This window comes from Pararge aegeria, chromosome 4, assembly GCF_905163445.1.
Source record: "Pararge aegeria chromosome 4, ilParAegt1.1, whole genome shotgun sequence".
NCBI classification, from domain to species: Eukaryota; Metazoa; Arthropoda; class Insecta; order Lepidoptera; family Nymphalidae; genus Pararge; species Pararge aegeria.
The window spans coordinates 14028644-14054455 of NC_053183.1; the positions used below are offsets into that span (position 1 = coordinate 14028644).

The window sequence follows — 25812 nt, forward strand, 5'->3', positions numbered from 1 at the left end:
TATTTTATAATAATTATAATTTATTATTTACCTATCTGGCAATCTATTGAATAGTAAGGTAAAAACAAGGAAGTGGAAAAGAATGTTAGCTCGGTAAGCACTCGATAAAACTTTAAAGTAAAAGACTTCAACGGCATTCAATGAATTAAAATGCCTATTCTTTTATATGAAATAAAAAGCGTTACTCACGTTCTGTTGTGTTTGACCCCGCGTCTGTCACTAACTGATGCGCCCGCGCATCGCCGCGTTTTATATGGGGGAAACGTGCGTCCGGATCTTGGAGCATCTTATCCTGGAGGGATGGTTATTGATTTAACGAGATAATGAAAGAGGTGTTTACTTTGTGTCCATTTTAAAAGTCGCTAACATTGGGCGGAACGCTGGGTATCCGCAGTTGGTTATTTTCTCAATGGGATTGTTGAATTGAGTAAATATGCTTTAATAATTTGATTCCTAAGGTATTTTTGGACCTACCAATGCATGCGGTCAAATAATGTTGTTTTAAATTTCATCACAATTTGCCCTTGTATGAAAGATTCATCATCATCAGCATATCGATCCATTATCAGTCCACTACGAGACACGGGTCTCGTCCCACAACGAGAAGGGTTATGGCCGTAGTCCACCACGCTTGCCCAGTGCGGATTGGTGGACTTCACACGCCTTTGAGAACATTTATGGAAAAATCTCAAGCAGGCCGGTCTTCTCACAATATTTGCCTTCGCCGTTGAACCAAGTTATATTTAAATTTCTTAAAAACGCACAATACTTAGAAAAGTTTGTGCTGGAACATTGACCCTCGAAAGTGAAGCCGAAGAGTCCTAATCGCTGGTCTATCACCGCTTCCAAATAGATTAACGAATGTTAAATTTTTAAACTGATGAGTTTTGTTGTCGCCTTCTCTTTGGTATAATCTGCGTGCCGAAGCACGGTAGTAGAGTCACTTCAAACAGACTGGACTGGACGTTTTACAAGTACTTATAGGGTATTTCCATATTTGAATAATTTGCATTTTGGACCTGGATTTGAATTCAATGAAATATTGTAAAATTGATGCTGTGATTGAAACTATAACAAGGCTCTATAAACAAATAAAGCGGCTACACGATTAGCATAGATAGGAGATCCACCTGCCCAAGCACAGCAACAGAGAGCAGGAGAAGTTTACCCCCGTTTATTATTACCTCATCATCATCATTATCCACCCACCCATTACCCATTACCGGCCCAGGGCACGGGTCTCCTCCCACAATGAGAAAGGGTTAAGGCCGTAGTCCACCACGCTGGCCCAGTGAGGTTTGGTGAAATCCACACACCTTTAAGAACATTATGGAGAAAACATAACTCTATAGCATGCAGGTTTTCTCACGATGTTTTCCTTCACCGTTGTAACAAGCTATATTAAAATTGCTTATTGCTTACACGTACCTATATTAACCTACTCCAATTTTTGTGTTTCTCTCTATTCGTCTTTTATTTTCCTAACTGTGTAGTGGTGTACAAATAATGAGTTAAATAAATAATAATAAAAATAAATATGTTATTTCCACTCGTGTGCCAATGCTCAGAGAGTTGATAAAACTGTGGGAGAAGATACATTTTTATCCTTTCCGGGGACAAAAATGTCTCCGGTCTATGCTAGCTGTGCTGGATAAGAAAAGAGAAGGGCCTTGCGTGGTGGCACGTTATTGAAAAAGCAGTGTCTTTAGCGGTGAACTCTATAACTAGGCTATTGATAAAGATGATTTTAATATTTTTCCACACGAACCGAGTATTGAATCCGGGTATCCACACCTACAGGGCATTTATAAGGCCGCTACACTGCTGCGCAAGTTAGGTCGTCAGAATTGCGAAATATATGTAAGTACGACCTCTTTTAATTTTTTAATATTCTACATAATACTTACTAGCTAATGGTAACTACTTATAGCTACTCCATTCATGTAGAACAAAAATATTGTTTCGTGCGATGCGTGTTTGAAATATTGTACGATGTTACAAGTTACAGCCGTTGAAGTTAGGTTAGTCATGGTGAAATTTGTTTGCAAAATGTCTTCAAGGCGAGAATGACTAAGGCTTTGTAAAATTGGGGTGTTAAGTCGAAAGAGACCTATCCTAACCGCGAAATTAAGATAAATTACTTCTACTACTAGAACTACTAGGGCCTACCGATCCAATAGTAGTCAATACATAGTATGTATAATAACAAAGGATCAAAACTCTATATTTTTGATTCTACTATATGTTAGCGCTTCACTGCAATGCAGTCTAATATCGTAGCGGGCTAACCTGGAAGAATGGGTTACATTAAATCCATACCCCTAACACAAAGGTTTCCACGCAACGTCGTACCGGAAGGCTAAATCGCTTAGCGGCACGTGTGTGTTTGTAAGGTGGCAACTAGCCACGACCAGACCACAGAAAATACATAAAAAACATAAAAGACATAAAAAATTAAGAATTTAATAGAACCCGGGACCTCCAAATTAAAACCTTATCGAGGTCGTCCGTATATTATTATTTTAATATAGATTCGAGCTTATTTGAAAAACTAAGTAAATTCTAGATACAGCTGACGGATAAAGCGGGTTTACGAAATCCTCAAATAGCCATGTTTGGCACGTGCGTTTTCCTTTTCCATGTTGTGTAACGTTTAGAATTCAAGTAGGTGAGTTTTGGGTGTCATACAATGTAAATTTTACACATAATTATATACTTTCGTTGGTATGAGGTGTTTAAAGTAATGGGTGGTTTTGACGACCTCCGTGGCGCAACGGTGAGCTCTATGAATTTAAGTAGGAGTTCCCGGGTTACCGGCAGGGGCAAATTGGGAATTTATTATTTCTGAATTTTCTCTGGTCTGATCTGGTGAGAGGCTTTGGCCGTGGCTCGTTACCACTCTACCGACAAAGACGTCCCGCTAAGCGATTAAGAATGACTGTATGACTACTATACTCCCTAAGAGGTTAGACCGCTACCATCTTAGAATGCATCATCACTTCCCACCAGGTGAGATTGCAGTCAAGGGCTAACTTGTAGCGAAATAAAGAAAAAAAAAATAAGTGTATTGTATTACACAAATAGTACCTATGAACATACATAGTTACTATTACACATTTATTATTTTTTATTAATTCAATGCCGAATAGTTTACCTAGGGATAAATGCCGTAGGGGTGCAGAATCCTAATTCAGCCATTATCGTACTATGTGTCCAAAAACAGTGAAAACGAATTAGTTTATTTTTAGTCGTGTACACGGTTTCTGTATGTTATTAAAAGGCCGCTAAGGCCGCAATCTATTCCCACAAATGAAAACTGTTTGTGTAATGAACATTAATATTTCTGAGAGTCCGGGTGTTTATCTTTATATTATAAGTATTTATGTATATTATTAATAAAAATATTCATCAGTCTTATTAGTAATGGTCAGTCCCATAAAACAAGCTACACCTACTTTGGGGCAGATGGCGATGTGTGTATTGTCGTAGTATATTTATTTATTTATATTTTTTTTATTTAATTCTGTGCTATTCGAATGGTTCTGGAAACTCCGAGTCATCAGTTCGTCCAATGTTCCCGAGTAGCTGAACACCACTATTGAAGGCCGACTGGCGCAGTGGTCAGCGAGTTTCTGAGTCCAAGGCAGTGGGTACGATTCCCACAACTGGAAAATGTTTGTGTGATGAACATGAATGTTTTTCAGTGCTGCGTGTATATTATAAGTATTTATATGTATTATATTCATAAAAATATTCATTAGCTATCTACGTACAAAGAACACAAGCTACGCTTACTTTGGTGCTAGATGGCGATGTGTATATTGTCATAGTATATTTATCTATTTATTTAAATAGCGCCCTATTTGAATGGTGGTGTTAATTATTTCCAAGAATCGAGGAGATTCATACACGAACCAGAGTTACTGACATAGGTTACTCAGTAATAAGCAAGTTATGTGGTTAATTGATAAGGCTAGACGTTAAGGTCATCATTAAGCACCTAAGTGTTCCTATCAAAGTCATCCGAGGATCGAATTGAAAATTCACAGAATCTCAAGTAAGTATCTATTCATCAGCATCACATCAACCTATTACCTGCCCACTATAGAGCACGGGTCTCCTTCCGCAATGAGAAGGGGTTAAGGCCGTAGACCACCACGCAGACCAAGTGCGGATTGGTGGACTCCACACACCTTTGAGAACATTATGAAGAACTCTCAGGCATGCAGGTTTCCTCACAATGTTTTCCTTCACCTTTGAAGCAAGTTATATTTTAATTACTTAAAACGCATATAACATTGAAAAGTTAGAGATTCGAACTCGGCCCCCCGAAAGTGAAGTTGAGCCCCTACCCAATGCGTTATCATCGCATCAAGTCTGTTAACCCTTCAGAAAGAAAGCTGTACTTAGGTATATAAACAATCACATAAGTGTTCTTGGGGCTGTTGAACCTTAACAACCTGCGAGAGTTTAATCTCATTCGTAGAATTTTTGTTCAGAGTTCAATTACCTATACGCTGTGTATTAATAAATTTTTATGTAAAACAATTAATGATATAAAATTGAAACATTAACGTAAAAAACTTGAAATGGAAAATATTTTTAACCGGTTATAGGTTAGACGGGTCCGTTTAGCGGTTTCTGTGTTTATTTTTAACTAATAATACCTACTATTGAGGTAGACATACCTATTGTACCTACCTGGCATTTACCGTTTCCGTACGATTACATGGTAAATGATTAGGGGTAATTATAATCAAAGGACAATTGAAGACATATGTAACAAGCCAGCCGAATTCTAAGTGCCGCAAAGATATAAGATATTCTAAACACCTGCAGTCAATACAAAATATGGTTTCATAAATTAAGACTTGGATATAAAAGAACATTCCCAAGTACGAGTAAATGCATCTGACAAAAGTAGGTGCCTACAGAGGTAAACTCAGGAAGAAAGTGAGACTTATAGCAGAGCAAAGGCCATTTTTCAGCTATCTGACACCGACAGCCTCTGTGCAGAGCAAGCATGGTGACGCAACACCAAAGCGCGTGATGACTGAGTACACGAGCGTGCAGACCAACGCCAAGAATTCCTGCTATCCCCAGCCTCATTTCCGGTAGTTCTCGGCAACCTGGACCTATTAGGGTCCTGAAACAAGATTGAATAAGTAGCTGGAGTAGCATGCTTGCCGGAAGAGTTTGACGTGAAGCAAGCGAAGAACTTACGTGCGAAAATTGACCCAGTTAAAAAGAAGAATAAGAATTGGCACCTCTATTCATGGCAAATGAGTGTCTTACTATTTTGACGGACTAAGCAACTGCTCCACAGTCTGCTCCAACAAGCTGTAAGTAAAAAACAATTGCCTATAAAAAGAACAACACTTCACAGGACATGCAGGAGAAGGTCCCGCAACATGCCGCTATCTGTAATTACACCGGCAGCCACGCTCTTTAGACCGGAACACAACATTGCAACAATGCTGCTTAGCGCTAGAAATAAGCATGGCGATAATACTTCCCCGCAAGCTCTTTCGCAAAAAGCTACTAAATTTACAGAGGGTCGTATGTGCTGTATACCTTTTACACGTACGAAGCGCTTTGCTTCTGTTTCTGATACTCAAAGCAAAGATCTGGAATGGCTTTCCAGCTACCAATTTCCCAACTACCTATAGTATAAGTACCTTCAAATCAAGAGTAAATTATTATGTCTAGGCAGGCTGTCAAGCGCTTACAGTTATATATACCTACAGTTACACAAAAAAAGTAGTCAAGCGTCTAGGAGGGTAGGTTTTGGGGCATTTTAATTTATGTGGGTAAATACCTTAAAACTTACCAAGAACAATATGAAAACCTACTAATTGTTTATATTGATCCAGTCACGAAACCATAACTAATTAGTTGGGTATATCGATCAATATTTAATGCAAACAAATAATATTTGCTTAGCTAATTCTAAGCAAACTTTTAATGTTAGCCAAATCTTCATAATAGGACTGTGACCTTGGTAGGTAGGCATATGTTTCGGAAAGGCAGAAACTATAGGAATATTTTTTTGTCTACTTAAATGAATAAGCATTTTTGATTGGTTTTTGTCTTTAAAGATTATTAAAAAATAAATACTAACGATTTAATATGTTAATATGTTCTACAGAACAATATTGTAATAAAATAGATACAGAAAACGAAAAATTTCATTATAAATTATTTGGAGACGGATTATAAGTTGTCACTTTTCAAATCAAATAAACACGCAGTAGTTGTTATAAGTGTAGATTACAGAATGTATTAATATATATTTTATAAGCTGATGTGTTGCTACAGTTCTTTTAGGAGTCCTATCAGAGCTGTAGTAGAATCCCATCATGGGGCCTCATATAATATAAAATATAGCTCCAGCTGCTGGGATCCATCGATTGTAGTCCGTGAAACTCTACCTATGGCGCTGGCATACGACAAGCGGTAAGAGTCATTGACTTAATATGTTACTATGGGTCTGCTGGTACTCACATAAAGCAGTAGCTAAATTAGTTTATAGGTTCATCAAAATTAACGAACGCCGTGTTATTAGGAAGCAATTCCTATGTCATTACCGAATCAGTGTGGCATTAAGCATTGGCAACTGGTGTGCAAGTTCGACTCCACTGTCGTGTAGTCAAAGCCTCAGTCGGTATGTTCTAAATTAATGAACGAAGTTAAAACTGTCAGATGTCATTCGCGTTTTTCATAGAAACGTCAATTGAAAATGACGTACCTAGTCTCAACTTTGAACAAACGGGAATAAATATAAATAGTAAATACGATTTATTTATTAAAATTTATAGAAAAAATTGTACATACTAATATTGATTCCTATTTAAGTGAAGCCTTTTTAAAAATCAAATATGTTTTGTTGTTTCAAAAACTGTATGAACGGTTTTTCACTGACCCAAAGTGTGCCGATACGCGTAAAGAGTAATCCTGTACAGTTAGATACTTTACATATGGGTAACATTCGCTTTTCTACATTTATTTACAGTTGCATGCATTTATTGAACATTGAATTACTCGTATTAGTTCTATGGTTTATTGTTCTGTCGATTTCATTGATTTTTTGACAAAGTGTGTGGGTGTTCGTTTGGTTCTAATGTCGAAACTTCGATTTTTTGTCAGACACATAAAGGATATAAATTATTATTAATTAATTTTATCAATTAAATTGATGTGTTATACTAAAATAAACAAGCTTTTTTCCCTTTTTTAAACTTTGTTTTCATTTTAAGGGCTGTTAAAATATATTCATTATTGTCCAGAGATCTCTGCAGATTACTAGTGATATGCATGAATGTGTAGTGAAGGCTATTTGTGAAACCCTACCCTAACCTTGTGCCTATGCTAGTGAGACTACTGTAGACCTTTATTCTATGCATTATCAAATAAAGTTACTGCATACTATTTGATGGTATAGTAAGATTTGTATAAAAATGGATTTATTAAGTCACTGATAACCATAGCTTGAAATGAGTTTGTTTTATTTACACATGATCAAATACAAAATGTATTTCTATCCTAAAATATGAACAGTTAATTAATTACACTTTAAAGTAATAAGTACTTTTTTAGTGTAAAGTATCTATGTCTCATGTGTAGTTTAAATGGTATTAAAATTGAAGAGTTACTCTTATAATTCTAAAAATATTCTTTATTTATTTAAACATCTTATTTTTTTCCTATTCTTAAAATATACTTTACTTAAAATTGATAAAAATATTGTTTTTTTGATTGAAAGTTCTACTTGAATAAAAATATTTTCATTGTAATATGACTATTGCTTGAAATCGGCTTTTTGTTGAGATTTCCTGAAAAACTGTCTTGTGGTGCTGGTGTTCAGTGACTCCGTACAAGATTGTTTTAAATTGTAATTCTATTTAATTATACATTTCAGGACATGAAGTAGTGATTGTGAAAGGAGGTCAACGAGTCTGTGGGTCTGGTTGCGCCCTGGGTAATGCCCCGCTTGTACAAAACAAAGCATACTTTGAGGTGAAACTGCAACAGGGAGGAGTTTGGGCTGTAGGTCTGGCCACTAGAGAGACAGACTTGAATAGAGTACATGGTGAGTTATTTATTTTACATCCATACAGTTTATCATAATGCCAATAAAACTGAAAGATGAATTATCATCAGCTTATTAATGTTTTGATGATCTCCCTGCAGCAGCAGGGAGTCTGAGCTCTAGGGTTTTAAGTTGTTTGTCCCAGGCTTGATCACTGGCCAGAGAAATTTGGGAATTTATAGAATTTTCTTTGGTCTGGTCTGGCGGGATGCTCTTAATCATTGGCTATATACCACCCTATAGACAAAAGGTGCCACCAACCGATTTACGTTCTTGTATGATTATATCTGGTCAATTATCTTACTTTAATGTGGAACAAAAACTTTCTCAACAGAAAACTTCAAGTAAAAATTATTGGCCAACTCTAAAATTGAAAACAATCCCTATTGACTCTAGTGTTGAACATGCAAACCACTTTAACAATGAGGTAATCAACATGCAACTTCAGCTTCCCAACTAGTTAAACTACCGCTAACTCTGGCCCTTCTTGTACTATAACGGATATTTAATAAGTAATTAATGAAATTAAGTTTTTATGACAATATTTATTCTGTTTTTGGTTATTTGGGTGAAAAAGATATTGGTTACAAATGTTATACAGATATATTATGCTTTTTTTAGGTGGAGTAGACAAAGATTCATGGTGCCTCAACAGCGACAGTACGGTGCGACACGACAATGTAGAATTATATCACCTCAAACCTGCACCACAGGATTCACCAACCACAGAAATTCTTGTCACTACAGCTAACTCCAACGATGACAATCAAACAGAGAATGAGAAACAAGACAGTGAGAAAGGATGTGAGAAGGCAGCAGTTATGCCAGGAGAGGGGGATGTTATTGGAGTAGCATACGACCATGTGGAGCTTAACTTTTTCCTCAATGGCAAGAATATGGAGATACCTGTTAGAAATGTGAGAGGTGCACTATATCCTGCACTTTATGGTAAGTTAAACTAGTTTCATGGTATAAAGAGTATGTATAGCTGGATAGTGATTATGATTGTTTTGTTTTGTTCTAGTTGACGATGGTGCAATACTGGACATCATATTAGACAACTTTAGATATCCACCACCAAGCGGCTACGAAAAGATAATGGTGGAACAGTCTCTACTTTAACGGAAGAAAATTTAATGGAGTTGCTTGCGTTAACTATAACCTTTAAGGCTCCAACATACAATACAATTCTTACTAATACCACAGTGTCATACAGCATCTAAGGAAGCCATCTTGATTGAGCAATTGTTTGGAAATTGCGGGGTGTTGTGGTGCAGAGCAACAAAAGGACCCTAATATGGGGACCAGTAAGCGTTTAGGTTTGGTTTGGCTTTGGCTGTGTCTAGTTACCACCTTACCGAGAAAGACGTTCGCTAAGCGATTTAGGTTTTAATATAATTATTATATTAAAACCTAAATCGCTTATCTTATTAGGGTCCTTTTGTTGCTTTGCACAACAACCCTCAATTTCCAAACGATTGCTCTATCAAGATGTTGAGATTGTAGTCAAGGGTTAACTTCTAGTGGGTTAAAAAAAAAAAAGGTCGCGAAGCTGTGTAGACGATGTCGGCATTTGCCACAAAGTCGTCTGACGACTATATCTCTTGTTTATACCGTGGTCATACAGATGTATGACACTGTTTAAACAAAGCAATCTAGTCAGTCGCGCTAAGTCTGTGGTAAGGGCTCGATATTATAAACGTGAAAGTTTGTTTGTCCGTCAATCGAGTAGCAACAAAGCAATGGATTATCGTAACTCTTTTGTAATATCAAAGCTTCCATACATCCATGCGTACATAAATTTTCTCCTTAGTAATATGAGGCCATGAGAGCCAGAGTGGCCTAACTACTTAAACAATAGTTTTCAGTAGTAAGGAAAAAAGAGAAGCCCATATTTCAAATAATTGTAACTTTAGAAAATATTTATATTTTATTGTTTTTTATTGCCTAAGTCTCTTCATATGTTATATTCTTTGTTTTTTAGGACCTATGTCAATCCTAGGTACCATTATTATTATTATTTTTTATAGATAGGCCACTCTGGCATTTGGGGTTTAAGATTAATTTAAAAAAATAAGCAGTTAGTCCAAAGTATTTATTATAATAAAAGTATCCTTACATTAATAAACCTTCCTTATAAGCATCAATCACTATCTATTACTTCATCTTCCACATGCAAATCATTACCTACCGAAGCACTATCCTTAATATTATTATAAAAATCATGAAGTACCGGGGGAATGTATTGAAGAAGTTCCACCAAATCCTTTTTTTTCTCCACACTTATTTGTCTACCCAATGGATACAAAAGATCAAGCTGTAAATTAGCTATGGCAATAGAATTTCTTTTTTTCAAGTCCACACTTTCAAACAGGACCTCTTCATTATTTGAATATTTAAAAAATATTGTGAATGGGTAGTTCTTGTGGTACAGGAGCCACTGAATATTTAGCCACTTTACTTTTGATTTCTCTGCAGTGACTTTTCGATTGGTTATATTATTCTCCAATTTTTTGGTTGAATAGAAATCTTCTTTGGCCATTTTTATAATTTGAAAGGGTTTTTTCTTTCTTGCAGTCTTTATTACTTCAATCCAATCATCAGGTACGAAAATATTCTGAAAATATTTTTTCTTTTTTTCTATTAAGCCAAAGTCCTGATCACACGCCAAATAAGAATGACCGCTTACAAAAAATTTATGGTCAATATTTTCCACAACATAGTCTGGATGACTAATAATATATTGACAAAGAGTGGCCATTTTTATATTGCGATTTTGGCCACCACATTGGTCAGAATATAAAATTAACCTTTTGGTCTTAACATTTTCTTTAATGTATCGCAATAAACAAGAGCCTATCTCCTGTGGTCCTCTAGAGGCTACAGTCTCATCCCATACACACATTGTTGCGTTGTCATTTGCAGCATCATGTATACCTAGTACATACGTCCACAGCTGCCTTTTATAATAACACACTCCCGTTGACACTACTGGAGTAGGCAATGTTTTCATTAGGTCGAATACAATGACAGTGACATCTAAGTCTTCTTTAGCAAGGTTTTTATCTTTCTTGTAATTATCTTTCGCACTGTCAGCTTTTGAGAGGTGTAACTTTTTTTGTAACTCAAGCTGGTACTTTTCTTCTAGTGAATGAGCTGCATCTATCTTAATCTTCAAATTGTCACATTTCTTGCATGAATCGGATACAGGTGCATGGAATGATAAATTAAATTGTTCATTAAATATTTTCCGGAACATAAAATCGGATACCTTTTCTGACTCAGAAATATTATCACAGTACATGGAATACATTTTTGGTAAACTTAGATCTGGAGCTAAGAACCTTCTGTTCATACTCTTGTGTAGTGTGTAGTGTGATTCATACTTAGGAAATTTATCAATAAATGTTTTTACTTTTTGAACTTTTTCTTCAGATGTCTTATTGACAGGAACATGCTTTCCTCTTCTATCAATAGGTGGTGTAGGAATGGACAATTTTGTTTTTAAAACTCTGGATATTCTTCCATCAGATACTGCAAAAACTTTTTTAAAGAATTCTTTACATACCGTAGTATACAAACCATCGGAATTTGGAATAGTATATACTCGGGTATTGGAGCGTCTAGACTCAGTTTGTCGGCGATCAGTGAGAAAAGAGCATCTTTTTTTAGGTAACACTTTTACCAATGAAAATAAGTAAGATGACTGCAAAGTAAAACTTTCCATGGCATAAAACCTATCGAAGAGTGCTTTTTGCTGTGCAGCACCAACTTTATCGTGGCATTTTAGTCCACATCTACATGGTATATCTGTGTTTATATTTTTCGAAGGTACAGTTTTGCCTTTTGCATTCACATATTCCTCACCTCTCGCGCGTTTTGCCTTGCGTATATTCTTTTTCCACTTATGTGGCTGTCGAACTCGCTTTCTTGGCTTCCGTTGCTCTTGGTCGTTTTGAGGGTCTTGGTTGTTTTGAGAGTGGTTATCTTCTAAAATATCAATTAGATCCAAGGGAGTTGGCGATGGCGATCTGGATGGTAAATACTCAGAGCCTGAATCTTGATATGGGTCTTCCTCATCCACTCCGAAGATATCTGAAAGTAAAGTAATTTGCTTACGAAATAGTAGACTGACAAAATTAGTTACAACACTCAATTGACTGACAATTTTTCTTATCAAAATCATGTTTTGCTTACCTTGCATTGTGTTTTCTATGTTACTAGAGGTTCCAGCTTCCATGTTATCCATTTTAAGCCATTAATTGCAAGAAAAACCTTCGTTCAACATTAAAAACAATCACGCGGCAAACTATGACAGTTTGGCCTAACGTCAAAGAAATGTCAATTTAATTAGTATTGCCATAGTGCAAAAATGGCCTAACTCATTTAGGCCACTATAGCGCTACCAAACTTTTAAAATTTCTGATAGGCTGTGGTAGTAATACTAATTCCATCTATGAAAACAATATTGAACTAATTTTAGGCCACTGTGGCGCTATGACTTTTGCCGTTTAGAGCAGTTTTTTGAATTAAAATCAGTATTGAAAAAATGACAGTTAGGCCACTCTGGCTCTCATGGCCTCATATTATGGAGTTGTATTGTATGTTGGCCATTAAAGAGTAATAACATTAAATTGTTGAGGATAATGTATTTTTGCTCTAGCTCTGTATGGGTGTGAACACTTAAAAGTAAGACTGTTTAAAATGTTTACTCTTCTTCTCTGTAAGCCTTATTTACTGGTCCAGTTTGTCTTATCTGTTCGCTAACAGTGCTGTAAAGTCCTATGGGACTTTTGTTGCACACACTGAGACTTCATAGTAATGTGCGCGAATACAGGTGTTTGTAGTATTATATTATATAGATTTATGAGTTATATGGATGTTGTAAATTATATTATGCTATTATATTGCCTATCTATTGGGGTCTCATAAGTTCTACTTAAAAAGAAGTGTGAAGATAAACTACATCTTAAAGTGTTAATACCCAAAAGCGCAAATTTTTGAACTGCAAATGCGATGCGCTTCTCTAAATACATTCTTTTAGTTCGTAAGAAAACATTTTGTAATTATTTGAATACTCAAGTATTTTTTTATGATCAAATAATTGATTTATATTCATGCTAAACCTATGGCACATAAATCTCTACCCTAAATTGGCAGGAGTTAATGTAGGGCCTTTTGCACAATGCTATTTTTGGAAAGGGATAGCACTATCTTTAGACCTGTCAATTTAGTTTGATTCAGAGATTTGCGTACACTAAAATTGACATTATTTTAGACAAACCTGTTTTTAATGTAATAAGGAATTTATTTTTATCCATTAGATTTTGGTACATGTATATTAAGTTTTATATTACTTTTATCAATAGCCTATAATAGTCCAATGCTGTACTAAAGGCCTCTCACAACGGGAGGGTTAGTCTATACTCTATAATCACTCCGCTTTGCGGGATTGGAGATCGCAGTAGATGGTAGTAACAGCAATGAGGACGCTGCTGCCTGCAGGGTGATTACGTATCTCGCGACAGCAATGCGACAGACGTAAATCATGCAATCACTGCTGTCAAACGTCACTTTTCCATACAATAAATTAACCAAAGTGACGTTTGACAGCAGTGATTGCAAGATTTACGCCTGTCGCATTGCTGTCGCGAGATACGTTATCACCCTGCGGATCACCGTTATATTCCCTTAGTCGTCTCGTACGTAATCAGCGAAAAGAGGAGTTCTGATCAGCCGGTACCCCACGGAAAATCTAAGTTTACAGTAGAACTTTTGAGCGGTACTTATTATGTGTAATCTCAATATATATGTGTGTGCGAGTTCGGGCTTAGTGTTGCCAGGTATATCATTAATTTGTAAGCAATAATATGTATTGTATAGTTAATTGGCAATTAATATAAGTGGTTATTAGGGTGCCCACACTTGTTCGTTTTCATCTTGTATTTTGTTCTATCAAAGTCGGTACGCTTAGGGCACGTGCGCACTGCTCATTCCACATTTCTCGCTAAAACGCTTGTTCTCTAATATGTCATATATAATATAAATATATATATATTTATATTATATATGACAAGACATCTAGTACTATCTTAACATGCGTGCTCAACCTTATTAGTCCAACATAAGTTGCGACATTTCGTCAGTTGTGCATTTAAAAAACTCCCCCTTAAATATTTGTTGTTTCTGTTTTCTAGATTTTCTTATTTTAGCAGTAACAAAAATACTCTATCTTCGGAAATTTCTACTAACTATATCGGTTCTAGAGATACAACCTAGTGACAGGCTGATACAGACAGACGGACGGACAGCGGAGTCTTGGTACTATAGGGTTCCGTTTTAACCTTTGGGTTCGGAATCCTGGAAAAAAAAATTTACTATGCGGATAGGGGCAAACGATTAAAACAAACTCATAATTAAACGCACAGTGCGAAATGTGCGGATTACCTAAGCCAATTGCGGGAAGACGCATTTCAGGCATGAAAACGTAAGAAGAACACGTATGGGCACACCTAACTATTATCACACCAATAACGTTCTTTTTATTTTATTAATTAAAATTGCTTTTGCAAAAATATGCGTAGTCGTAATAAATGAAATTATATATTTTACCTTAAATGTAACTAAGTCATTCCATTGTTAAATACCTTACCAATATTATATTTTTTTAATTAGATTTTTCTAAACCTCTAAATCTAATACATTTTAATGTTCGGATCGGCCCTTTAATAATAGGTTATCATATAGCAATACTGTCTATGTAATTTCAATTAATAGTCATTGAGAAAATCCTTCATGTGTAAGAACCATTTTTACAAATGAATTTTGGGACTTAAGAAATTCAAACATATCAGAATGAAGTACTAACATAGACATATAGCTCGTACTTGTTTAACGATATTTGCGCTACTAAATTAATTTAGAGAAACTTCCAAAAAACGCGTTAGTTGCGACTATCTATTTTACGTTTCTTGATCCTTTCACAATAATTATTGATATGAAATCCTAATAAAACAGATAAGGCACATTTTTAAAACGCGACATCTGCAAGTATTAGATGTTAGTCTGCCTTGGCCCTTAGTGCTATGCTGGGGGGCTCACTGACATCGCGAAAGCAGTAGGTATGTATGATTTTTTTCTTAAAATAACAAGAAATAAATTATAACAATAATAATAATTCTTAAAAAAAGAGCGTCAATAATATAAAAATTATACTGATTTGAAATGCTGGGGTACTAAGGGCTGATGCACACGAACGTCTGATACGCGCAGACGTCGCGCTTCTTAGTCCTATTTATCCTTAGTTGGATAAAAGATGGGCAAGTCTCAGCTTGTTCTGATAAAAATGCAAACGACTTACCTTTTCATAGTATTTAATTCTACCAGACTTTCATATCAAATTTCAAACAAAGAAACATTAAAAAAATGAAAAAAAAAAACAAAGGAGTTTGGATATTTTATTATGGAGTCTGAAATACCTTATTTATCTATGAAAAGGCGAAATGTTTAAAGCTCTTTAAAGTGCTGATTTTTGATGCCGACCAATATGCAAATACGTATCTAGTTGTAATAAAATTTGATCTCAACGACACAGCATCTGGGATATTTATTTCGACGCCATCTTCTATGTACTGTGCTGATTTTTTAAAAAGTGTTTGACATTAATATTGTGCTATCATAATTGGCTATGAATCGTAAGACTATAACTATGAATAACATAAATTATGTAACTACCTACATTATTTTTTGAGAATAAATAAAAAAAACTTAATATTGTAGCACTGGATTGTTTTAATTAAATCTACTAGCTATACATGATATGTCGATGATTGTTACTCAATGACGTAGAAACAGCTCAACGGATTAAATTGAAATTGAGGTATAACTGAATTAATAGTTATGTAGTTAATAAGGTTGTGCATTATTGCTGAGAACGGGATGCCAGCCATTACGTCTGAGTAGAGTTCTGAGCAATATCAGATATCCTGTTAGATGCCCGTCTCCAGAAACCAAGCTACAAGCAAAGCTAAAAGCAAATTGAAGTAGAGTATCAAATTATGGATTATCACATCTACTGACTGATGTCTGGTGAGAGGTTTTGGCCGTGGCTGGTCACCACGCTACCGACAAATACCTGCCGTCAAGCGATTTAGCGTTCCGGTATGTTGTCGCGTAGGAACCGATTAGGGATACCAACGGGTTTATTATATAGAACAATAGCTGTCCCTCGCGATTTATTATTTCTTTATTCTCCACACCAATCGGATCTTTGTCACTTTTGTTTATTTATTGTATGGAAAAGTGACGTTTGACAGCAGTGATTGCAAGATTTACGTCTGTCACAAACCTGTCGCGTGATACGTAATCACCCTGCCGGTATAAGCCAACATTGATTATTTCTAAATAGATTGATCACTCAAAATATTGAGACATGGTCGCGGTTCCATACTTATCTCGTATCATATCTTTAACCATTCGTCCAAATTATATGCAGTAAAAGGGAAAAGTCTTTTGTTTAAAATACTTGAGACGATAAGTTTACTTATTTGGAAAAAAAATCATAATTTTTTATAATATGACCAATAAACATGACCTTAAGATTTTAATCGTTTTTTGAATATAAACTTGTTACTTTAACATAAAAGTTAAACATGTTGTCGCGGACTTTTTTGTAGTCATTATCAACCTGTACAACTTTTTTATAGAACTTAATCATCTATCTCTCGTCGTAAAGGCAGCGTTTAACGCTTACGCAACGTTTTAGTTCGGCGGTTTTTTCAGACTTAAATTTCAAATCTGACTACTACGCAAAGTTCGCAAAGTTTATCTTTTCAGTGTTCAGTTTAATATATAGCCTATGACAATCACAAATAATGTGGTTTATATGAGTGAAAGAATTTTCATAATCGGTTCAGTAGATCCAGAGATTACCTTCGTCATGTCACAAACTTACAACGCTTTGCCTTTTTATACTTAATATTAGTATAGATATCCACCAATCCGTCCCCTTATCTGCACTAGGCTAGCGTGGTGGACTATGGGCTTAACCCCTTCTCATTGTGGAAGGAGACCAGTGTCCTGTAGTGTGCGGGTAAATGGGTTGATATAATGAATAGATTATCAAAAAATTAGCTTTTGAAAATTCAAGTCGATAGCATTAGTAATTAATTCTACGGCAATGTGACGGAATCCAGAAATTGCACCATAGGTATATTATGTTCATTTATACCAGAATGTTAACGGAATCCCAATAACATACACTATGTTACAAATTCGAGCTCTCCCACTATTTTTAATCAATGCGATGAGCATTCATTGGCGAGAACAAAAAGTCCGTATTGGGAACTAAATTGCAATATCGGGCAGATTCCAATGTATATTCGCGAACTTTTTGCCCGAATTGAACTGGCATTTTCACGCACCAAATATAAATTTATTATTGCTTCTATTGTTCTATTCAATGCATATTCTATTTAATAAATAAGTAAGCGGATTTCACATTAATTCCCAGCTGTTGATGCTAATCGTCGTCGTCATAATAATTATTCTCAGCATTTTATCATTTGCTGAGCACAGCAGTCTCTTCTTTCATATGAAAGAGTTTAAGAAGCCCACCACGCTGCTAAATTGCGACATAGTGGGTTTGAACTATTCTTTTGATTTAAGTATTATTCTACTTAATTGGCTACGGTGCATATCGCGAATACGGTGCATATCCGAATACGGTGCATATCGTCTGCTATCCTTTTATAAAAAAGCAAAATGGTGTTGTATGGAAGTAGGTGCAAAGTAAACATTTTTATTATTAAGGTCGTCACGCATTAGTCTTAAGGTATTTCAACCGCAGCTAACCTAATATTCCAAGTTCTCGGGTTAGATTGTTACTTACCTTCGCATTCCAGCATTAACTTTAAGAAAGAAAACAATTTATAATGAAAGATAAGTTATATTAATAGTGGTTGTGCGGTGATATAATAGTGCCTTTTCCTACGGGAGAGAATAAAGAAAAAAATATATATTCCTAAAAATATACTGTACGGTACTGTGCCGTTGCTGCGGTGCGGTTGAAATGGGTGACGACCATTGAACCGGCTCACGGCAGCCGTAGCCGGCTACGCTGTGGCTACCGTCCGTCGAACCGCTAGTCCTAGCGGCCTAGCTCGGTCCGATTAATATTCAATAAAACGAAACCTATTAAACTTTCCTGCAAAGTTTTCTTTTGTTTACTAATAATAATAATAATAATAAATCTTTATTTGGAACAGTTACAATGGCACTTAAAATACTATTAGCAAGAGTGGCACTGCAATAGTAAAAACTGTGCTGCATGTACCACCGCCCGCCTCCGAGTAATACACTAATTATACAATTTTTCCACTAGATTTGGTGTATTTTATATGTATGAATTTAAATATTAATCAACACTAGCAGGTTACCGGTTTCTTTGTGCGCGTAGAGTTATTCTCGCTTTAATTAAACCGCGTATGTCACTTACCAATGCAGAGTTAACTAGTCATTCAATATAAAAATAAACAATGAATATAAAATAAAACACATTATTAGTCCGGGCGGTATTTTGCCATTGCTACGGTTCGGTTGTAATGGGTGACGATCCTAACCCCGGCTCACGGTAGCCACAGCGTAGCCGGTTAGGGGCTAGCGGCGACGGACGCGATGGTCCGATTAATATTCATTAAAACGGGAACTAATTAAATTTTACGCGCCGGAATAAATTTACAAAGGCTGGAGTTTCTTTTGTTTGAATATTATTGAATACTAGCAGGTGGCCGCGACTTTGTCCGCATATAAAGTCCAAAGAAAGAAAGAGTTAATGAGAATGAGATTATTGCAATATTGTCACTTTTATAGGTACGTATTCATATAATTATATCATATATTTAGAAGGATTTCATGATTTTTTCGGACTCAAAAATCTTAACACGCAACTTATATATTTTAAAAGATAGATCTTAATTGATATTGAACTGATAGCCTACTGGTTAACACTTTTATCAGTTATACTACTGGTTAGATGCACCGATTTTTTCCTACGGCACGGAGGTAGATAATTTCTCATAAGTTTTTTTTCCATACAGACTAATCCCTTATTTTATTTTCCGATCCCTATTTTACCTCAGTGTATGTACTCGGTAATCCTTTACCTGTCTGTAAATCTTTGTATTAAATATCTGTTCCCACATGAATACACAATGTCCTATTCTGACCACCGCGCCGGTAACTTGAACAATCGGCTCCGGTAGGTAATATGAACCATGAATAATAGGTATGTAGTGCTGTATTGACTATGAAACCCGAAATTGACTTTAAGCTACCGACCTCAATTTTTGTTACCAGTTACCACTTCCTATACTCAGTACACAGAATTCAGAACATATATGAATTCTATATTCAGTAGTAATTAGTTAGTTACTCAGATTAATGAATGTATATACGCAACTTAGTGTTTGTATTCTTATTAATTGTTAAAAAAATAACTAATAAATAGAAAAAATCAGTAGAAGGCTAGAACCCATTGCCTTAAAGCTAAATAAAAAATGAGACTATGACTCGTCTCTAAAGTCTATTTGAATACAAATGAGGATATAAAAACTTTACTGTAAATAACCGAAAAGGTTCACTATTTCAGGGCTGAGAAAGGAGTCGCGGATTCATTGAATACCTATAGGGTAGATGTAGTCTTGTCAAGTGGCCGGAAGGCCATGGGGTTTTATTTATTAATAAGCCAAAGGCTTTCAGAAGCAAGGTAAAGGCCAATTTAGAAATCCACATCCATTTTCGGACTCGGGTCAACGTTAGTTAACTAGCACAGATGTCGTATAAAGGTCAAACACACACCACCGACCAAGCTAAGCCAAGCCATAGTGGCAGTAAAAAATACAGCAGTTTTTCATTCATCAATTTGATTTTTAGCGTGAAATGGTATGGAAAGCGTAGGCTGAAGCACTCTACATGGCACTTCGCACGACGCGGCAATAGATTTAAGTGAGGGGAGATATTCAAAAATGCTTTTACCGAGAAATCTCTACCGGCCGATCGGAATTTATTGTGCAATGAAGTAAAAAATTATATTCTATATTTAAACATTTTACCTATGCGGTTCAGATTTTGACTTAATAGAATGACGCTAAAATGAACGTGTTAGACAATCATAGTAAAAATAAAGCGTGTAAAAACAAGTTCCCTGACCGACTTCGGCCAAGGGGGTAATCTCCAGAGAGATTTTCCAACTACGCGGAAATTATTATAGCGCTAGAGTGTGAGCGCAAACAGGTGCATTCTCTATTTCCTCACTCTTATAGTTCGATGGGACGGAAGATCCGACACGACCGGAAAGAGATCGGGCGCAGGACAGAAAGCGTGGTGTCGGAGGCACGGGGGTGTAACTCCTCCAATTTCCAAACTACGGACTGGTACTAAGAATTTCTTGATTTGAAAACCCTATTCTATTAATTGGCCGTTCTCGGGAATCGAACTCAGGACCTTGTCTGCAGACGAATATGATAACCACTAGACCAACGGGGCAGTTGACCATGATATGCTGTTTATCATATAATAGGCGCTGCAGAAACGTAGAAACTTTACTGAGTTAATGCTCGACGATGAAGAAGGTAGGTAGGTAGTTAGGTAATTGTTACAACTTCTGCAAGAATAATGGAGGAAACCTCAGTTGTGGAGCTTTCTACTACTGTGCTTGCACGGTAGTAGCACCGTTACCGTTCAGGCGTTCTGAACATTGGCTCGCACTGGCATAGAGAATTAAAACTTCTAAAACCCGTGCTCCGATTATGCTGTAGTTAAAACAATTAAATGAATTTAAAAAAGACGCAGTTCTTACAAAACTGCTAAGAATTTCCCGTGAAAATGACTAAATAAACTCAAAGATAAAGAACACATAACCACTCGTACTAAGCGTAGATTCCGGACTTATTATTTCTATTATCTTCTCCTCAACTTCGAAAAGTAAGAGGAGCGTGCCGAGGATATCTCGTTTTATCATATAACTTTTATAAGAATCATTGTTTTATAGACATGTTTTATTGAAAATACCTATACATTTTATATTAGCAGTTTCCAAGCTATTGTCGGACATATAGATAGAAATTGGTCTCCGAGTTCGGAGTCTTACCCGCTTAGCTCAGGCTGGCTAGGTTGTCACCCATTAACTCTGAAACTAACCAGAAAAAAAGAAAATATTCAGGTACCTACACGCCTTTGCCGCAGTACCTATCGACGTTCAACGTCGGAGTCATTAATATTCATTAAAATTGGGGCTAATTAAATTTTTCTGTGCCAAAATTCATTTTAAAATTCTGAAGTCTCTTTTGTTACGTTTAACACAGCTATTATAACATTGGACAAGTGATTGCAGCGATTCTCTTTATTTTAATGGCCTCCTTTTGTTTGGAATTCATTAATGTCTGGTTATAAAAGTGAAATATTTTGTACCGTTCTAGGGGGGCAAAATGCTAATACTTAAACCAAATATCCAAAGCTCTTTGTTTATACAATCGAAAAAGCGTGCTATACCTTGCCTTTTTAAATTTGTAGTAGAAATTCTGGTTAAAGTATTTAGTGCAAACTGCCGACTAGTCATGGGAAAAAGGTTATATTATACTTTAAATTTTTTTTTTTTATTCCTCTACAAGTTAGTCCTCGACTGTAATCTTACCTGGTTGTAAGTGATGATGCAGTCTAAGATGGTAGCGGGCTAACCTGTTAGGGAGTATGGTAGTCATACCCCTAATCACTTTGCGACATCGCACCGGAACACTAAATCGCTTAGCGGCACGTCTCTGTTGGTAGGGTGCTAAATAGCCACAGCCGAAGCCTCGCACCAGACCAGACCAGGGAAAATTCAGATATTATAAATTCCTAAATTGCCCCTGCTGGAAATCTAACCGGGGTCCTCATGTGAAAATTTACAGGGAGGTCGTCAAAACGTCAAAAAGTTCATAGAGGGTGATCGACTTTTTTTTTATATGTATAATGGAATGTATAATGAAGCCTTGCTGAGATAGGTATGCAATTGGATGTGTCACCTTATCATATTATACAAGGTACAGTGGCGTGCATAAAGGATAGGCATTGTCAGAGTTATAAAAAGCCTACCCTTAAGTATTTCTAACTTGTACTGGAGATTTTCTTTATTTTATATCATCTGCATACCCTGTGCATACCCTCTATGCACGCCAATGACAAGGTATACGTATTGGAAACGGCGTACTAATCCAATGGTTTATATTTTTTTGTTTTACTAGCTGTTACAGACGTTTTTCTTCATCATATATAACCATTGCATTTTTTACAGATGCCGTGTGGAACATTTGATTTCCTGGAATAAAAAAATTGCCTATTTCTCTCCGTTCTTTCGACTGACACTATGAAGAAAATCAAGTGGATTGGATAGTAAGTTACGGCGTCAAGGCAAACAAACACACTACCGTATTTATAATTACGTAAAGATTAAAGTAGTTACCTACCTATTCATAATAATACAAACAACAGAAACACTTATGCTAAGCAACATGTCATCGTACAAGTTGTCATAAAAAATACCTAGAGACAACCGTTACATCCTGAATTTGTTCCTAGGTTACATCAGCTAAAAAATTTATTATTCAAGCTAAGCACACTATCATATGCTCACACGAACACTTGTAAAAGCATTAAATACTATATACTACATTCATAAAAATAGAAACACAACACAACACATCACTTGTTCCACAACTTCATCCTTTTATCGGTAGTTATATGGATCGTTAATCCGATCACTGATCACCGAAATAATTTGTTATTGTACTCGAGGAGGAGTGCAATAGACATGCGGAAAATTGAAAAGCGTCCGTATCCACGGCGAGTTTTAGAGTCGGGAGACGGCGGAATATAGATATGTTATTTACTTACTAAACTAGCTTGAATTGTCAGTATCTGGATTTCTGTATGCCAGTCACTAAATTCTATATCAATAGGATACCATTTTGAAAAAAACCGACTGTATTGTAGACCATGCTACTATCTATTCTTCAATAGATAGAAACAAATAAAAATATGCAGGCCATGCAATCAAATCTATTGGTTACTAATAAAAATTTAAAAAAACGCTTATATAGAGAACCAAACTAAAAAGTAGAAAATACATTTTAATAAACTTGAATTAAGAATAGTGTGAAAAATTCTAACAAATATAAATTAATAATAGTGTTACTAAGAAAAACAAAAAAATATTTAAATAAAAAAGGGTGGAGTGCCACCTATCTCAAACAGGTTAACCCGCTACCATCTCAGACAGCATCGCCCCTTAGCACCAGTTGAGTTTGCATTCAAAGGCTAACTAACGTGTGGAGTAATAAAAAAAACAGCACTTCTTACAAAGAGCTTTCAAGTAAGATACCTACTAATAAGAATGTATCCACGCGTAAAATAATCAATAATATTAAATTATTTCTAAGTTACTTGACCCATTAATCCAGGAGTGATCTAAGTTTGTCAAGCAGTACTTAATCCCTGATAACTTTACGCGACGCTTCACTCCCTTCCAAGAGGTTTCCATTACAGTCGACTGAATTTGTACGTTGATTCGTATTGAAACCTCTACCAAGGGGTTTATTAATGAAATAAATAGTAGTTTATGAAAGCAGAAGTCTAGCTGTGTTGGCATGCACTTCTACAAGTCATACCTGGTCAATAGCCAATGACAGTACCACTGGACTAAAGGCCTCTCCCAAAAGGCGTGTTGCCCATAATCACCACGCTGGGTGGATTGGTGGTCGCACTAGATGGCTGTAATAGCAAAAAAGACGCTGCTGCCCTTTTGCTGACGTTATATTCCCTTGGTCACCTCGTACGACATTCGTTGGAAGACTGACTACTGTATCCTGATCTGCCGTCACCACACGGCCAAGTTATATTATATCAGTCACGAATTACTAGGTATTTTGGTTTCATCATTACTTCACCTTATGTATAACTTTCATGAGTTTGAACTTTGGAAAATGCAAAATGTTCTATTCTATTATCGATTATTCCTTTCATAGAACTAGAAATCGAGTTTTATAATTTATGATACAAAACATTAGTCATATTTCATTTATTTTTTGATTAAAACATTTCCATCTATGATTTTACATGGTACAACACTAGTAGTAATCATTTGAGTTTCTTATTTGTAAACTAAAATAATTCGCTATATATGTAATTGTTTTCTTTTATAAATAAATGCGTGATAAATAATTGCATGCCTTTAATATTAATTACAAAAAAAACCCACCCACCCACACATGAACCCATCAACGAAGTATGACATTATCTGTTTGTTTTTTCATAGCCAAATAATAGGCAACCAAGCAGGTCGGTCACCTGATGATTATCATCTGTAATTATTATTTTAGCCAAACGAAACTTAACGGGTACCTACCAAAATTGTTATTCAATTAGACAAAGCATAATCTATATTTATAAAATAAAGTTTTGTTAGTTACACCATTTATAACTCAAGAACGGCTGGACCAATTTTTATGATATTTGATTTCTTGGATTCCTCTTAAGCCGGAATAGGATAATAAGTATAAAAATATAACATTCATCAAAAAAAAAAATGATCCGCGGTACGAAGTTCGCCGGGACAGCTAGTAATAGAATATAGGTTAGGTAATGCTTTTTCTATTTAAATCGTCAAATAGACAAATGTCAAAGGGAAAGAGGAGGACAATCTTAAAAAACATTTCTAAGAAATGGAGTAAAATCGAAAAAAAGACACATCTTACTTTAAAAACGTAGATACTACTTAAAGTTGAATATGATGCAAGCTGGATGTAAAATTATCTAGAAAATAATATAATACACAATACAATACATAATAGTAGTAGGGGCAATACAGCGAACGGAAACAGAGCAAGTTAAATCCAGGCAATTATTGTTTGTTCCCGAATTTCGGCTCCGTTGCCCTACGTCCAATTAACTTCGCATTATAACGCAGAACGGGGATATAGTTGTGCATCTTCGAGGCTACACCCAAATAACCGTATTCTTTTTTTTCTTTATGGCACTACAAGTTATCCATTGACTGATAAGTATCTCACGTGGTAATGATGATATAGTCTAAGACGGTAACGGGACGGTTACTTGTTAGGGGGTATAGGGCAGTTATATTAAACCCATTCCCCCAATCAGTTTCAAAACGACACCGTACCGGATCATTTAATCACTTTGCGGCACATCTTTTTTAAACGGTTTTATTTAGCTCACCCCGTTTGTTTTATTTATTATTCTTGGGTCAAATTTAGTAATTCGAATTTCACCCTCTTCCTGTCAACCGATTTATCTGAAATTTTGTATACACTTTGGATTTTGGTGACAATACAATTATGTTTATTAATTATCATTATAAATTCAAGATGGCCGCCGCTACAAAATGGCGGATAACGTAGGTTTTATCAATCCCATCAATATGGGTATCAAATGAAAGGGCTCAACAAGCAGAATACAATATACTATAAAAAATTTAAATAAAAGATGGCGGCCGCTACAAAATGGCGGATAACGTAGGTTTTATCGATCCCATCAATATGGGTATCAAATGAAAGTGCTCAACCAGTATAATACAATGTACTATATAAAATTAAAATCCAAGATGGCGGCCTCTACAAAATGGCGGATAACTTAGGTTTTATCAATCCCATCAACATGGGTATCAAATGAAA

General features: G+C 35.8%; 2 protein-coding genes across 2 annotated transcripts; one reads left to right on the forward strand and one right to left on the reverse strand.

The window, feature by feature from the left end:
• The first annotated feature begins 6743 nt into the window (after window positions 1-6743).
• LOC120637682 (SPRY domain-containing protein 7) lies at window positions 6744-9902 on the forward strand. Its single transcript, XM_039909628.1, has 4 exons — window positions 6744-6981; window positions 7919-8089; window positions 8711-9037; window positions 9114-9902. Exons 1-4 carry the CDS (start codon window positions 6879-6881, stop codon window positions 9209-9211), a joined length of 699 nt encoding a protein of 232 aa, XP_039765562.1. The 5' UTR covers window positions 6744-6878; the 3' UTR covers window positions 9212-9902.
• Window positions 9903-10124: 222 nt separating this feature from the next.
• Window positions 10125-12658, reverse strand: LOC120637681. The gene is made up of 2 exons (XM_039909627.1): window positions 12287-12658; window positions 10125-12184 (listed from the first exon to the last, which is right to left on the reverse strand). The coding sequence occupies exons 1-2, from the start codon at window positions 12336-12338 to the stop codon at window positions 10233-10235; spliced, it is 2004 nt and encodes a 667-aa protein (XP_039765561.1). The 5' UTR covers window positions 12339-12658; the 3' UTR covers window positions 10125-10232.
• Window positions 12659-25812: the final 13154 nt, after the last annotated feature.

Bases quoted from the DNA above. Each gene is read 5' to 3' on its own strand.
- LOC120637681 (XM_039909627.1), bottom strand. From the start codon at position 12,338: ATGGATAACATGGAAGCTGGAACCTCTAGTAACATAGAAAACACAATG. The intron at 12,185-12,286 runs GTAAGCAAAACA...CTTTACTTTCAG, and splicing joins CATAGAAAACACAATGCAAG to ATATCTTCGGAGTGGATGAG.
- LOC120637682 (XM_039909628.1), top strand. From the start codon at position 6,879: ATGTTTTGTTGTTTCAAAAACTGTATGAACGGTTTTTCACTGACCCAA. The intron at 6,982-7,918 runs GTAACATTCGCT...TATACATTTCAG, and splicing joins GTTAGATACTTTACATATGG to GACATGAAGTAGTGATTGTG. The intron at 8,090-8,710 runs GTGAGTTATTTA...TGCTTTTTTTAG, and splicing joins AGACTTGAATAGAGTACATG to GTGGAGTAGACAAAGATTCA.